We start from the raw sequence: 16056 nt of genomic DNA, 5'->3' as shown, positions 1-16056 counted from the left end.
GACTGTGTTATAAAATGCAGGGATCGTGCCACCCATGCCAGGGTAGGTGTTGAGTACTGCCTTGGAATCTAAAAGAAGTTCCATGGAATGCTATGGGACATTTTCGAGTGACAAGTCCTCTGACCTTTAATATTGAGAACAAGTATCACATACCCTGTGATTTGTGGAAGTGGCTGCCCTGAGGCCGCAGTCTCAGCTTGAAGCAGCTGTTCTGCTCACTGAAGGAAGTCTTAGAATAGATTGGGACAGTGAGATAATGTCTCTGGAGGCCCTTGTTTAAAATAGGCTAGGATGTTTTGCAAGCCCCCAGACCACCCTTGTTACATTAAGCTGCTTTGTGTGCATAATCTAAATAAGTCCTTGGTTAACTCATGATCTATAGTTCCTCTTTAAACTGTTGACTAAAGCAATTGTTTCCAAAGCATATAAAAGGATTACTTAATAAACACACAGCATGCAGATGCAAATGCTGTTTTCTGCGCTGCATCCCCTGTGTCCTGGTTTGTTCAACACTCTTACCCAGGGACCCCCCCAATGCTCTAGACATCAACACTCACTCATAAGTGGATTCTAGCCATAATTAAAGGACATTGAGCCTATAATTCATGATCCTAGAGAAACTAAATAAGAAGGTGAACTCAAAGAAAAACATATAGTTATCCTACTGGATGTTGAAAGTAGATAAGATTGCCAGGCAAAAGTTGGAAGATTGGGGGTGGGAGTGGAGTGGGAGTAAAGAGAAAGGGGAGAGAGAAGTGAGAAGGGGAAGATGGGAAGAGCTTGGGGAAATGAGATGGTTGGGATGGAGGAAGGGTGGATATGGGAGCAGGGAAGTATATATCTTAATTAAGGGAGCTATTTTAGGGTTGGCAAGAGACTGAACTCTAGAGGGGTTCCCAGGTGTCCAAGGGGATGTTTCCAACTAGGTCCTTGGGCAGCAGAGGAGAGGGTGCCTGAACTGGCCTTGTCCCATAGACACATTGATGAATATCTCGAATCCTCATAGAACCTTTATCCAGCGAGAGATGGAGATAGAGACACAGACCCTCATGGGAGCACTGGACTGAGTTCCCAAGGTCCAGATGAAGAGCAGAAGGAGGGAGAAGATGAGCAAGGCAGGCAGGACCGTAAGGGGTGCGTCCACTACTGAGATGGTGTGATTGATCTAATGGGAGCTCACCAAGGCCTGCTGGACTGGGACTGATGGAGCATGTGATCAAATCAGACTCTCCTGAATATGGCTGACAACAGGGGCTGACTAAGAAGTCAATGATAATGGCACTGGGATGTGATTCTACTGCATGTAACTGGCTTTTTGGGAGCCTAGTCTGTTTGGATGCTCACCTTTCTAGGCCTGGATGGAGTGGGGAGGGCCATGGACTTCCCATAGGGCAGGGTGCCCTGACTTCTCTTAGGACTGGAGAGGGAGGGGGAGGTAAGTGGGAGGAGGGGAGGATGTGGAAATTTTTAATAAAGAAAGAAAGAAAGAAAGAAAAAAAGAAAGAATTTTTTCATTTTACATACCAATCCCAGTTCCTTCTTCCTCCCTTCTCTCTGTTCTTCCCACCTTCCTGCCCTCCTAACCCCCTACCACTCCTTGGAGAGGGTGAGGCCTCCCATGGGGAGTCAACAAAGTCTGTCACATCACTTGAGGCAGGACCAAGGCCCTATGCCTGTGTGTAGGTGGATCAAGGTATTCTCCATAGGGAATGGACTCCAAAAATCAGTTCATGCATTAGGGAGAAATACAAGTTCCACTGCCAGTGTCCCCACAAACTGCCCAAAAGTTTGGCAATTCTTTAGTGATTTCATTTTGTTATTGTTGTCTCCTTTCATATCTGGATTTTTTTTCATTATTTCATTCAACCGTTTCTGTGTTGTTTTCACTGCCTTCATTTAGTATTTATTGGTAATCTTTTTAAGTTTCTCCAACACATTCACAGTTGCTCCTGCGAAGTGCTTGCTTTATTGCTTTTCTCATGGCATGCTACAATGGGGCCTCTGGCTTCTGGAGAAGGCATATTACCTTGTTTATTCAGGCTTGTGTTTTGTGCTAGGATCTATGTTATGCCATTTGACATTCTCCTCGCAGCAAATATTTCATCTGACCTTTTTTGAATGGGACTTTCGCACTTGAATTACTGTTGCCCACTCTGAACTTTAGCCATGTGTAGTGACTCTAGGATCTCTGAGTTCCAGACATGTGTGCTGGTGGGAAAAAAAAAACTGTGCAGTAGGTCTAAAAGGAGTCACAAAAGGGTGGAACATGGCTAGAAGAAATGGATAGAAGCTAATAACTAGAAGAATTAGGGGGAAACATCGTGAGGCCAAGTCCCAAGGGGATGGAGGGAGGCTGGGAGGAAAGGCAGTACCTTGCAACACTGCCATTTATTAAGACAAACTTGAGTTTTATGTTTATTATATTTAACATCATTTTTTCTTTATTGTTTTGGGGGCAAAACTTGTCTGTTTACATGTCACACAAAATTTTTATTGGTTTTTAACGTCAATATTGTGATAGTCAATGCACTCTTATACCCAATTAAAATTTTAGTCTTTTGTATAATTACTTGAATAGTTAAAATTATAAAAGTAGTATATTTAGAAGTTAATTCACAAAATTCTTCCTATTTATTAATTAGCAACAAAAGCAAAAATGCACAAATTACTAATATTCATTAGTAATATAAAGTATGACATTTTGTTCTTTCAGATTTATGAAATGTTACATTTTTGAAGACTGAGACACTACCGTGTTCACTGTGAATCAGAACTGTATATAAGAAAGTATAGAAGAAGCTTTGGGAAAGTGGTGGATAGAGAAAGATGGGGGAGCAATTGCATCTGTTCTAAGATACATCGTGTTCTGGGAACTTTGAATAAACTGCTTGTGCCTTGTGTCAGCACTCTCTGCTGCCAGATTAATCACAATATAATAATACAAGTTTATACTTAATGGATAAATTTAGTTAAGCAATACTTCAAAAGTAAAATTAAAACTATTGATAATATGCACGCACCTTAACTGAGCAAAGGCATGTGACTAAATTCTACTAACGCTTTTACTGTGATTTTGTGCACGTGGGGTAATTGATGTGACCTTCGATGCAAAATGTCTGGAGTCGTTGAGATGTTGCCCGATGATATCCACTTTTACACTTGAACTCTTGCATCTCCCCTGATTTGTAATACCGCTTTTGTTTTTCTTTCCATCGGAAAATTATGTTATGTTTTTTCATAATTTCTTCTGATACTATGCATGGATCTAAAAGAAAAAATTATCATAAAATTTCAATACATATTTCTACAGAGATTTAGTTTTCACATAGAAAGTATTATGTTTAAGGTATTTTTTGCTAAGCTGTTTTTATTTTTTTTGTTTTTTTGAGACAGGTTTTTTTTTTCTTTCTTTTTTTTTTTTTGTATAACCATGCTGGCTGTCCTGAAACTTGTTTTGTAGACTAGGCTGGCATCAAACTCACTGATACCTGCCTGCCTCTGCCTCCCAAGTGCTGGGATTATATAGGTGTGTGTCACTGGAACCCGACTGATAAATTCTTAAAAACTATGAAAGGAACACATAAAGTTAAGTAAATAGAGAATATTACATAATGTAAAAGTTATAGATTTAACATAATAACTAGATTCACCACCAAGTGCTCCTAACATCTGTAACTTGCATTTCAGGATATTTATATTTGTTTTTCTTGACTTAGGTATTGGGCAAAGTCATACAATTTGAGCCATGACATGTATGATAATCAAATCTAATGTTCAGTGATTTGACAATCATTAAAAATACTGTGAATATTCTGCTGATGTCCATAGCTCCTTATTGATAGTGTAGCAGGAGCCCGACCAATAGTTCATAGCAATGAACTCTTAAAAGTAATGATGAATGGACTAAAGAATAAACTGTGTGGTTCACTGGGTCACATTACAACTTCCATGATGAGATGTTTTTCCTTATTTTTTGTTTGTTTAGTTTTATTTTTGGTTTTTCTTTTAGATTTTGTTTTATTTTGTAGTGATGGGGGAGGTTGCAAGGGTGGAGAGCAGATGTGAGGAGACAGGGAGATACATGGTATCAGGAAGCATGATATGAAATCCACAAAGAATCAATAAGAGTTAAAAGAATTTTAAAAATACTGTGACTAGAAAGCCTAATCATAATTGCCTTCACAATATTCATCATATATTCACAAAGCAGTAACGATGAATGTATCATGAATTTTATTTTGAAAGTTCCTTTTTTAAAGAACTTTCTATTTATCTATTGAATAACCAAACTGTACAAGTGGCAATCCTGGTTGAAATCAGATTACCAACCACTATCTTGGACCCTGGGCTTACATCATAGAAGAATACCATGTTGTCGTTCGGCATTCAACAATTGATAGGAATGTAACAAATTTCCCATCTTAGGATCTGTGAAATAGTATGTGCATTTAACATATACTTGAAGACTGAGTAGGTTGATTTCATTTCTATGGGCATATATCAAAGAAGGGGTATAGGAATAATATATGGTAGGTTTATTTTCAAATTTTAAGCAGCCTCCATAATGTTCTCCATAGTAACTGCACAAAATCACATTTCTAGCATCAGATTAAGAGGTTCTTTCCCTCTATACAGTCATGAGCATTTGTTATTTTAAGGAATCCTTTTTGTGTTACTGCTCTAACTGGTATCTCATTGTGACTTTGATTGGCAGTGCCATGAAAAGTATGGTATTAAGCATTATTTCTCTCACCGTCATGCATATTTATTCTTTGGTAAATGTCTGCTCATTTTTCCCAGTTTTGGTAGATTCACTTATCTTTTAAAATTTATTTAAATTGTTTCATGTATCTTTTACATAGGAAACCCTTATACTACAGATGTAAACCACAGACCATGAATGGCGGACAATCTTTTTTTTAGAGTCTGTGTAATAATTGTCTTGATCATGATCTTTACTATACAGAGTTATTTGGATGTCGTATACTCCATTGCCTAAGGTTTGCTTTTGCGTCTTGTGTTTTGGGATCCCATCCAAAATTTAGTGATTAAACTCACTTCTGTGTTTTTCCATTGTTTGTGTTGTACTTTCAGTGTTTTGTACTTACTTTTGATTTTTTATTTTTAATTTGGAGTTGATTTTCTCCCAGAATGAGGGACAGAAAACAAATTTCAATCATCTCCATGTGGATCTCAATTTTCCTTGCATCATTTACTGAAGATTCTCTCATTTTTCCAATATATGTTATTAGAATTCTATCCAAGTCAATTAACTATAGATGCAGAGATAAGTTCTCAGATATATATTCTCTTTCTGTGCATCAGTTGTTATCCAAATATAATGTTTTAGTTGCTGTGAATCTTGGAACAAGATTTTATAGTATTCCATATTTTTCTTTGTTTGAACTTCTTTTTATTGAATGTCTATAAAAAATTTAAAATTATTTCTCATACCTATGTGAAGAATGTTGCCCATGTTTTAATGGAGTTTCATAGAGTCTTATAATTGCTTTGGGAAACATGGAAATTTTAATATTAATTCTTCCAACCCACTAATATATGAAATTTCTCCATTATCTTCTTTTATTTTATTTTTATTTTTTTTATTAAATTATAAAAGTTTCCATTTCAGCCCCTCCTCCCAACACCCTCCCACTCCCCCCACTCCCTCTCCTCCTCCCTCTCCATCCCCTAGAGCAGTCAGGGTTTCCTGCCCTGTGGGAAGTTCAAGTTCCTCCCGCCTCCCTCCAGGTCCAGGAAAGGTGAGAGTCCAAACAGACTGGAGCGCCAAAATCCAGTATATGCAGAGGAAGCAAGTCCCAGTGTCATTGTCAATGGCTTTTCAAAAAGGCTCCGGGCCAGCCACATTCAGAGAATCTGGTTGGATCACGACCTCATTCAGTCCCAGTCCAACAGGCCTTGGTGAACTCTCATTATATCAGTTCCCTTGTATCAGTGGGTGCTCGCATCCCTCGCAGTCCTGATTACTTTTTTTTTATGAGATATTTTTCGTCAATTAACTTCAGAATTCAGAAGTCATTCAATTCTGTTAAATTCATTGCTAGATACTTTTTTAAGTTACTGTGAATGATATTGCTTTTATTGTTACTTCTCATAAAAATGGGATTGGCATATAAAAAAAACACTGATTTTTTTTTTGTATAATGATACTCACACTGTTTCTTAATCATATTTGTTTTCAGTTCTTACATTTGGGTGCCTCTTCAGGATTTACCACATAGGACAATATATACTTTGAGATAAAATGAGTTGACTCCAATCTTTATATTTGGATACTGACTTTCCTAGGATCTCTGAAAACATGGTACTCACCCAAACACTTTGGCTTCTCCGACCACTCTCCATCTCTACATGTTATTTTCTTGTTTCCCTGCAGTTGGTACAAGGACTGGCACTGATATTCAACTGAAGATAATGGTGCATATACTGGTAAGGGGAAGGAGGTGATGTCTCCATTGTCAATATGTGGAGGAGGCCCGCATGTCTTTGTTGAATCTAAGAACACACATTTGAGTGTCTGAGAGATCAAGTCAAAGTACAGGCTCAAGAAAAAACTAAGAAAAGTGAAGTGGTAAACATAATATTAAGTTTTGGTGATTTTTGGTTACAGAAATGATTGTTTAAGGAAATTTTAATCATATAAATGGAGAGTTAAAGGGCAATTTCTTCCTTCTTTCTCACCTAAAGCACTTACTGAATTAGAGCAAGCATGTCTGCTCTGAAACCTTTCAGTGCTACTAAGAACAGCGCTGAACAGACAGATGTCAATGCAGACAGACAGAGTTTGTTTTCAAGACACTGTTCCTGTATCCACATATTCTTGATTTTCATCATAACTTTGTAGAAAGACACATTTATTGACAAGAGGTAGATAAGGCTTACTGGTTTCCTGATAGGGTCAAGGTGAGTGTAGGTATCTGTAAGTTACATTTTTCTGCTAACTGCCTGGGAGAGGCTGGCACCGGCACAGCTCCTGGGTCGATCTTTAGATCAACTGAATCACATGGAAAAGACATTTTCCAGTCTATTGAGCTGCCAGAAACGGTGCAGTGTAATTCATGACCCAGATTTTGCGAGTGTCACCTATGCTGGGGCGGGGAGTGCTTTGGTGATACAACCTTCTTTGAGTCATTTCTACTCCTGTAAGTCAAATTTTACTTATATTTCTTTAAGTAACTTCACTAAAACTCATGGTTCACCAAGTTTGTCTTTGGTGTTATCTGTACATTGTTCTCTCTGGTCTTATCTGGGGCAAGTAAGTAGCTGCCTGTCATCTGCACAGGAAAAGTTTTGTCATGCAACAAAACTGTACATATAAATAATTTCATATTATTTTTCATCTTATTTTTATAGATGGCCCTAAGGCCATGGTTTAGCCAAGTGTTGTCCCAATGAATTAAGTTCTATTAAGTTCTACCCTTGCATTCTATGTTAGCATTGTTTTAAAGAAAGCCATGATTCCATAATCTTGAACTGCTTGTAGTCAGAGAGAAATTAGTGAGCATCATTTGTTTAGTTTGATTTTTATTTATTTTGGGGTCATAGGTTTCTTCTTGTTTGTTTGTGATAAGTTTTCAAAGAAAGACCAAACTTGTCTAGAATTCAAGACACTCATGCTTCTGTCTCCCAAGTTCTACAATTACAGGTGTGTGCTACTTTGCCAGATATTGGCATCCTTAACGAATTAAATTTGAATGGGCCCTTGGGCTGAGAATCAAGTTTCTCAGTCTGTTGCTATCCTTTCAAATTTTCTACTCTGTTATTGTCCTTCATCTTCCCTCACATGGTTCAAGTTTGAATGACCCTGCTTCCTACTACAAATCATTATTTTGATAATCTAGACATACTTTTAATAAGCACTGACATTTATGATAATAAAACAATTACATTCTAATCACAGATATAGGATATACACAGGTCAGACACACGAGTCATTATTTTAATATTTTGTTCATTTGTTTTTGGAAACAGATTCATTATGTAGGCCAACACGTTCTCAAATTTAAAACATCTTGCTCCAAGGCCCTAACTGCTAGAATCAAAATATGTGCTATCACACCTGCTGAATGTCCTATGAGAAAAAACAGATTATCGGCTAATGAGAAGGCTTAGCCACTGAGAGTGCTTGCCTCTAAGCCTTGCGACCTATGTTCAATCCCAATGGCTTACTTGGTGAAAAGAGTGAGCTAACTCTCATAGGCATGGGACATTTACATGTGCAATGTGGCCTGCATACATCCATTAACACCCACACACATGCAAATACACAGGAGAAATAAATTAATGTGATGAAATAATAAAAATAAAATTACTCGTCTTTGGACTTCCAAATAGTTTTTTTTCTCTCTTAGTTTACATTAAATCACAAGGGAAATTTTAGGAAATTCAATTTCTTAAAGTAAAACATAAATCTTTATTTTTTTTTTTTGTGAACAGAAAAGTCCCAGAGACAATAGTACTCACCGTGACATGAGGGAACAGCAGACCATCCATCATCATTACATATTATGGAGTCTCTGGTACGGTTATGTTTGTTTACATATCCAACATCGCATTCATAGTCCAATTCATCATTGAGTTTAAACAATGTGCTATTATTTTCAGTTCCAGCATTCTCAAATACAGGCCTATCACAAGACTCTAATGCAAAATAAAATTCAGGATTTAATTTGTAATATGTGAATGGATAATCTCAGTAATTTTCACAACAAGAACAAAAGGCCTTATAATAATATATGGTAACAGATTAAATACTGTATAAAAACATCTAAGAAAACCAACAATAGATAATTTTACTAAAACATTTATTAAAATGCAAAATAGTTTTTTACATAACATTTATCTCCTCACTTAAGATTTTCCAAATTAATATTTTAAAAATCATTTCACAACTCAATTTTCCTTATATTTATGACTTTACAAATAAATAGACAAGTGCAGAAGTATTTTTAGGAATGTATAATAGTATTTTGTGAATTAAGGTTTCATATTTAGTAGTTAATATGAAACAGAATTTGGAAAAGTAGATTAGCTGAATTTAAAATTGATATATTCATTGTATTATATCAAAGATTTTCTCTTAACAATATGAAAATCTAATGTAGGCTTATTAATTATAATTTAATTTAATATAAATGAATATTATATGGGAATAATTTTAATTGTTTTTTCTTTAACTAGATTCTGCAAAGTACAATGAGTAGAGAAAATAGAAATTAAAAAAGTAATGAATATTAGAAAGAGCCCTTTCATTTAAGGTATGTTTAACATTTCTTGTAAAACATTATTGCTGTTTTTCTGATAAATAAGATAAGATGAACTAATTAGTCTCAGAAAAACCTCATTAGTTGTAGGTCCTATAACAAGGGAAATTTCAAGACAGCAAAGTGTGTTACACATGGAGGCATTTCTTTCTTTCCAATATCAAGATATTCGGAAAGATTTTCTTTGCGGGAGACATTCCAAAATGGACTTTAACTGACAGTGTCAAATATATATTATAAAGGTTTTCATATATTCTGGGATTTCAAATGTGAACATATATCTTCACTAAAAAATTTTACCATTGCATATGGGAACAAAGGCTTGTATATGCAAGGCAGAACATCTTTAAAATTTCAGTGTTTCAAATAATTCTTCACTAGATTTAAAATTATATGATATTTTAAATCATTTAAAAGGGAAATGAACTGATATCCTACAATATAGCAATGAGTCCAAAAGGAAAGCCAAATAATCGTGTAAATTGTTTTCTAAAGTTTAAAACTCATCTTTCAAATGAAATGACGACAGTCACCTCAAAGAAGAATAATGTTAAACTCTTATACATCACCAGTATAATGGCAGCAATACAACAAAGTACTCACTAATGCACGAGGGTTGAGGGGACCATCCGTTCTGTAGGCAGGTAATTGATCCTGACATTTTTCCATTTGATGTTACATATCCTGGTTTACACCTATACTGTGTTGTTTTATTTAATGAATATATATAATGAGTTTCAGAAAGAAACCCATTCTCAAGCTCTATATTCTTTGAACATATTTCTAAAAGGAAAAAAAATAAGAAAAATATGAATGCGTGCTCAGTAGCTAAAAGATCTACAATATGAAACTGTGCTAAGAATAACCATTCATCATTATACACGAAGACCTGGAATAATCAAAATATTTTCATTACTAACAAATCTTATGTTTAAAGACAAACCATAATCCTCTGTGAATGTTTTCCAACAAAGCAAGATTTAAATCTTCTAAATCATATTCTTTTCTAAAATATATTAAACTTTTTCTTGGTCCAAGTTTGTTCATAATCCAATGGAATATCAGAACTCTGGACAATACACATTTTTTTCTTGCACTTTTTTTGACCAGAAAGTAAATTAATTATCGTAGGAAACTAGACTCATTTATCTAATTAGAATTTTAGGGGTTGGGTGATGATCTCAGAAAATGTATTTACGTAATTGATACAGACAGCAGTATCAAAGATTCAAAATGTCACCATAACTGCATACCTAAAATGCAGTAGATGTTCAAGTTCAAAGAAGATCAGAAGAGAGAGTAAGTTTATTTGATCTTCTTATGCCGAGATCACGTTTCCTCAGCTACTCTGCAGCTGAGAGCGAAAGTGCAGAATAAATCTCTTAATTTTATTTTTCTTATAAGCTGAATAATATTTCATTGAGAAATGTACCATATTAAGGTATATTGCATGAAAATTCAATTTAAAAAAGAAATAAAAGTATGCTTCTTCTAGTTATTAATTTTTCTCAGTACACATATTTGCTTGTTTATGGATAAGCTGAAAATCAAAGAAGAAAATTTTATATATTTTATATAAATGCCAATGAAAACATTACATAGAACACTGGCAGGAAACACAAAGTAGTGAAGAGACAGGAACACCATCAAACAGTTGGAAAAGAATAAAAGAATAAAGAATAAAATTCAATAAATATTTTCATGTTGTTAGCTTGAAATACGAAGCAAATGCTAACACAAACATAAGTTGTGACAACCTAAAATGATGAACAGAGGGAGGGACCAAGTACATGCCAAATAAGGGAAAGGAAATCAGTTGTGATTTTTGTAAAGGAATGGAAGAAATTGTAAAGAAAAGAAAAACAGAGTGCCAGACACCAGCAAGGAGGGAACAGAGAAATAAATTTGAAAATTACCAATGCCTGTTATTAGAAGGCAAAGAGCACCAGACTAGAATTCCAGAGTAGCGATAGATTAATGAAGCCCCTTATCAACTACAGATGGAGGGATTTTTACAGAAAATAGCACAGGAAGAAAGATGTCAACCGGAAAAAAGTGAATATGTTACTGAACTTAAACAACAAAAGTTACTGCTGTCAATGACATTGGAATTAATGGAAGCTGCGGCACAGAAAAGCAGAGAAGAGATAACATTAGAGTTCTCCAATTTCCGCAATCATCCTTTAGCTTCTCTGTCCAGATGCCAGTATGTCCCACAGTACAAGGCTGTGATGCCAAGAGACATGAGAAGAAAAAATACCCCAAATAGTAAGACAGAGGTTCCCAGCACACCAACAATGTGCAATATTCAAATTGAAAGAGTAGAAGTATTCCTTTGAATCACCATGATCGTTTAGAAAGTCCACAAGAAGAAGTTTATAGATATTCTGAACACACTAGTTGCATAAAAAAATCTCTCCAAACAAGTCTAATAAAATGTCATCGGGAACAAAATGATTACTCAAAATAAATCTTCCTATCCTGCAGGTTTCCTGTCCCAAGCCCTGGCAGCAGGAGTTCCAACAAAGTGATGCTGCTCTCTTCAAAGAATTGTTGTAAAGGTGAAAGAAAAATATATTTGTGGCAACATTTTATTTCCCTCTCTCCCCAAATCCCAGAAAGATATCTAGTAAATGCCCACCTACCATTCAAGTGTCAGTGGGTAACAAAATACACAAATCCATGGGATAACGACTAAGAACATAGAAGAATTTTGTTGCATGCGACATATACATTGTAAGGAACATAGTCCCACATGCACAAACTGAGGATCCCTCATGATATTAGAAAAGAGCAGAAATGAGGGAGGGCAGTGGAGAATCATGTCCAGAACTGAAATAACAAAGCAGAAAAGTAAAAGACACTACATATGTAAGACACTGACACACTCTTATAATAAAATGAACTTCAAACTTTGATAGCAGAAAAATTCTTAAGTTAATACATTTTTTAGCAGACTTATTTGATAAAAAGCAGAGTTTGCACAGATTACCAATATCAGCAATGATGGCTCTCTTGCCTATTTTAAAGGAACAATTGGGAACTGTTTTGGACACTCGTGTCAATTAATTTGACAAATTGATAACTAATGGAGTTAGTAAAAGCCACAGACTATACAACTTACAGAAATAGAGAAAGGTAAAAGTCCAGAGGCAAGAGATAGATAGCATAATTTAAATTAGGAAAATCTGGCTAGAAACAAGCTAACGTAAGACTGGTCATTCATAAGAAAAGATAAGGCTCTGTGAGTGATTATTTGGGCGTTTGGTGGTAGGCTGCCAAATGAGCAAAGTAAAAATCAACCAGTTACATTTTGCAGCCCAACATGGGCTCTGAACCTGTAGGTAACAGTTTGGCCACACCGGCCACAGCCAGGTAGTAATTCTGTTCCCTTTGGGAACTAGCTTTACCATAGGTACTAAAGGGAGCTTTATCTTGATCTCTATCCATCTGTAGAACTCAGGACTCAAAGGTTGAGGAGAAATTCTTCTTGCACTAAGAGGCTAAATAGCAAACAGCTAACCTTTTCTAGCTCGCATTTCTTGAAAAAACTGGTCATCCTTCTCCTCAGCCCCACATAATAACCATAGCTACACATGATTCCTTCCCATCACTTCCTGTCAATTAGTTGCTGACTCAGCCTATTGATCCTAGGTTAATTTTATTTAATCAAACAAAGGTAATATGTCTTTGCATCATTAAACAAATAATCAACAGCATAAACTAATGTAACACATCTTCAATTAATATTCCACAGCAGTCAAAAAATGTTAAATCTAAAGAATTGCTGACACAAAACATCCAAGAAATCTGGGACACTATGAAAAGACCAAACCCAAGAACAATAGTAATAGAAGAAGAAAAACATACCAGCTCAAAGGCCAAGAAACTGTTTTTTTTTAACAAAATCATAAAAGAAAAATTTCTAATTTAAAGAAGAAGATGCCTATAAAGGTAAAAGAAGCATACAGAACACAAAACAGAAGCAAACAGAACACCAAATAGATAGGGCCAGAAAAGGCAATCTTGTCAACACATAAAAATCAAAACACTAACCATACAAAACAAAGAAAGAGTATTAAAATATGCAAGGGCAAAAGAGCAAGTAACATATAAAGGGAGACCTATGAGAATTACACCTGATTTCTCAATGGAGACTTTAAAAGCCAGAAGGGTCTGGATAGATATCTTGCAGACTCTCAGAGACCAGAGATACAAACCCCAAATACTATAACCAGCAAAACTCTTAATAACCATAGAAGAAAAAAACACTATATTCCATAATGTCAAATTTAACCAATACCTACCTACAAATCCAACCCCACAGAAGGTAATAGAAGGAGATTAACTCTACCCATTAAAATACAGGAAATAGATAATCCTATACCACTAAAACTAAGAAAAGGAAAGCACACACATACACATATCTCAACACCACCAACAACAAAGTAATGGGAATTAACAATCATTATTGTTTTTGATATCTCTAAATATCAGTGGACCCAACTCCCTGGACTAACAAATGTAAAGCTCGATTAATAAAATCTCAGAGAGAAAAATTGGGGTTTAAGCTGAAGATCTAAAAAACAGAGCAGCCAGCCACTTTTACCTCAACCACATTCTGAAATGGTGATCCTGTTTCTAGGAATCTCAGAATGAGACTGTGACTGAGAACTGTCTGCTCCCATTTCATAATCTTCTCTAGGACTGGGATTAAATCTGGGCATCACTGGGATTAAAGGCATGTGCCACCCAGTTTCTATGGCAACCAGTGTGCCTACTGGTATTAAAGGTCATTTTGGGTATTGGGATTAAAGGTGTGTGTTACCATTAACTGGTCTGTATGGCTGACTAGTGGGGCCAGTATACTCTCAGATCTTCAGGCAAGCTTAATTATTAAAATGCCACTACAAGAATGTATGTGAAAAGAGAATCCTTTCTTCTGCTGCAAACAAGAAACATACCTCAACATCAAAAATAGACATTATCTCAGAGTAAAGGGTTGGAAAAATATTTTCCAAGTAAACGAACCTAAGAAGTACACTGTCATAGCCATTCTCATATCTAACAAAGCAGACATTAAACAAAAATTAATTAAAAGAGACAGTGAAGGGCACTTCTTAGTCATCAAAGGAAAAATTTACCAAGACAACATTTCAGTTCTTATTATCTGTGCCCCAAATCCACCCCCACACACCAACACAAAGGCATTCACATTTGTAAAGAAAGCATTACTAAAACTTAAAACACATTGACCCTACACATTGATGGTGGGAGACTTCAATACCACTTTCTAACCAACGGACAGGCAATCCAAACAAAACTAAATAGAGAAGCAGAGATATACTGGAGCTAAAACACACGGTAGACAAGACTGACCTAACAGATATCTACAGAACTTTTCACCCAGATAGAAAAAAACATACCTTCTTGTAAGCACCTTAGCAAACTTTCTCCAAAACTGACCATATACCCAGTCATAAAACAAGTCTCAACAGATACAAGCAAATTGAAATAACTATATACACCCTATTAGACCACCAAGGATTACAGCCAGGTTTCAACAACAGAAACAACAGAAAGCCTACAAACTCATGGAAACTGAACATGTCTGTACTGAATAATAACTGAATAAAGACATAAATTAAAGACTTTGTAGAATTCATTGAAAATAAATAGACAACATACTCAAACTTGTGGGACATCAGGGAAGCAGTGACAAGAGGAAAGTTCATGGTATTAATTACCTATATTAAGAAATTGGAGAGATTTCATACCAACAACCAAAAGCACACTTGAAAGCTCGAGAAGAAAAACAAGCACATCCAAGAGGAATAGATGGCAGGAAATAATCAAACTGAGGGCTGAATCCAATCAAATAGAAACAAAGAAAACAATACAAAGCATCAATGAAACAAAGAGTTGGTTCTTAGAGAAAATGAACAAGATAAACACACCCTTACCAAAACTAACTAAAAGACAAAGACAGAATATCCAAATTAACAAATTCAGAAATGAAAAGAGGGACATAACAACAGACACTGAGAAAATCCAAAGATTCATTAGATCATAGATTAAAAACATGTCCTTTACAAAAATGGAAAACTTTAAAGAAATGGACAGTTTTATTGATAGATACCACTTACTAAAGTTAAATAAAGACCATATAAACAATTAAAATAGACCTATAACCTCCTAGTGAAATAAAAGTCACTGAAAGTCTCACAAACAAACAAACAAAAAGCCCATTGTCACAGTGTTTTATTGCAGAATTCTACCATATTTTCTTTTTTTCTTTATTTTACGACATATTCTGACTGTAGCCTCCAATCCCTCCACTTCTCCCAGTTCTCCTCAATAACCTGCCCTCTCCCCCAGATAATCTGCTCCTTTAGTTTCTTTCTGAAAAGGCCAAGCCTCAAATGAACTCGGCAGGCATAATAAGCAACAGTAAGACTAGGCACAAACCTTCATATCAATGCTGAGACAAAGTTATCCAGTTGGAGGTCAAGGGTCTCAAGCAGTGAAAAAAGAGTTAGAGATACACCATTGCTACTGTTAGGAGTTCCTCAAAAACCATAATAAAATCAAAGTAGGCACTGGACAGTAAAAAATACCCTAAAGGACATTTGAAAAATACTTCAATAAATATAAAGATGGCTTTGCCAACTAAACTGAAGAGAAACCAGACGGAAGAATTCAGGGGTTAAGTGAAACAGGCACAAATAAAAACAATATGTGGCTTCAAGGTGACTATTGAACTCATGACCTA

The 16056-nt window shown here is 35.6% G+C and overlaps 1 protein-coding gene across 2 annotated transcripts in view; it reads right to left on the bottom strand.

Annotated features, from left to right (window-relative positions):
• Nucleotides 1–2402: 2402 nt before the first annotated feature.
• Nucleotides 2403–16056, bottom strand: part of LOC125398249 (complement factor H-related protein 4-like) — a 33828-nt gene continuing 20174 nt past the window's right edge. Inside the window, exons 4-8 of one of the 2 annotated variants that reach the window (XR_015737922.1) lie at nucleotides 9888–10067; nucleotides 8485–8661; nucleotides 6334–6516; nucleotides 5109–5424; nucleotides 3145–3265 (exon numbers count right to left, since the gene is read on the bottom strand). Coding sequence is in view for 1 of the 2 variants with exons in the window: in XM_048430979.3 (XP_048286936.3) it covers nucleotides 3063–3265; nucleotides 6334–6516; nucleotides 8485–8661; nucleotides 9888–10067 (743 nt within the window). In the remaining variant the exon portion in view is untranslated. Of the gene's footprint in view, nucleotides 3266–5108; nucleotides 5425–6333; nucleotides 6517–8484; nucleotides 8662–9887; nucleotides 10068–16056 lie in introns of both variants that reach the window. The other variant, XM_048430979.3, reaches the window with a different exon arrangement.

The sequence above is a fragment of the Myodes glareolus genome, chromosome 5 (genome assembly GCF_982192425.1).
Source record: "Myodes glareolus chromosome 5, mMyoGla1.1, whole genome shotgun sequence".
Taxonomy (NCBI): domain Eukaryota; kingdom Metazoa; phylum Chordata; class Mammalia; order Rodentia; family Cricetidae; genus Myodes; species Myodes glareolus.
This window is presented reverse-complemented; position numbering and strand designations above follow the sequence as displayed.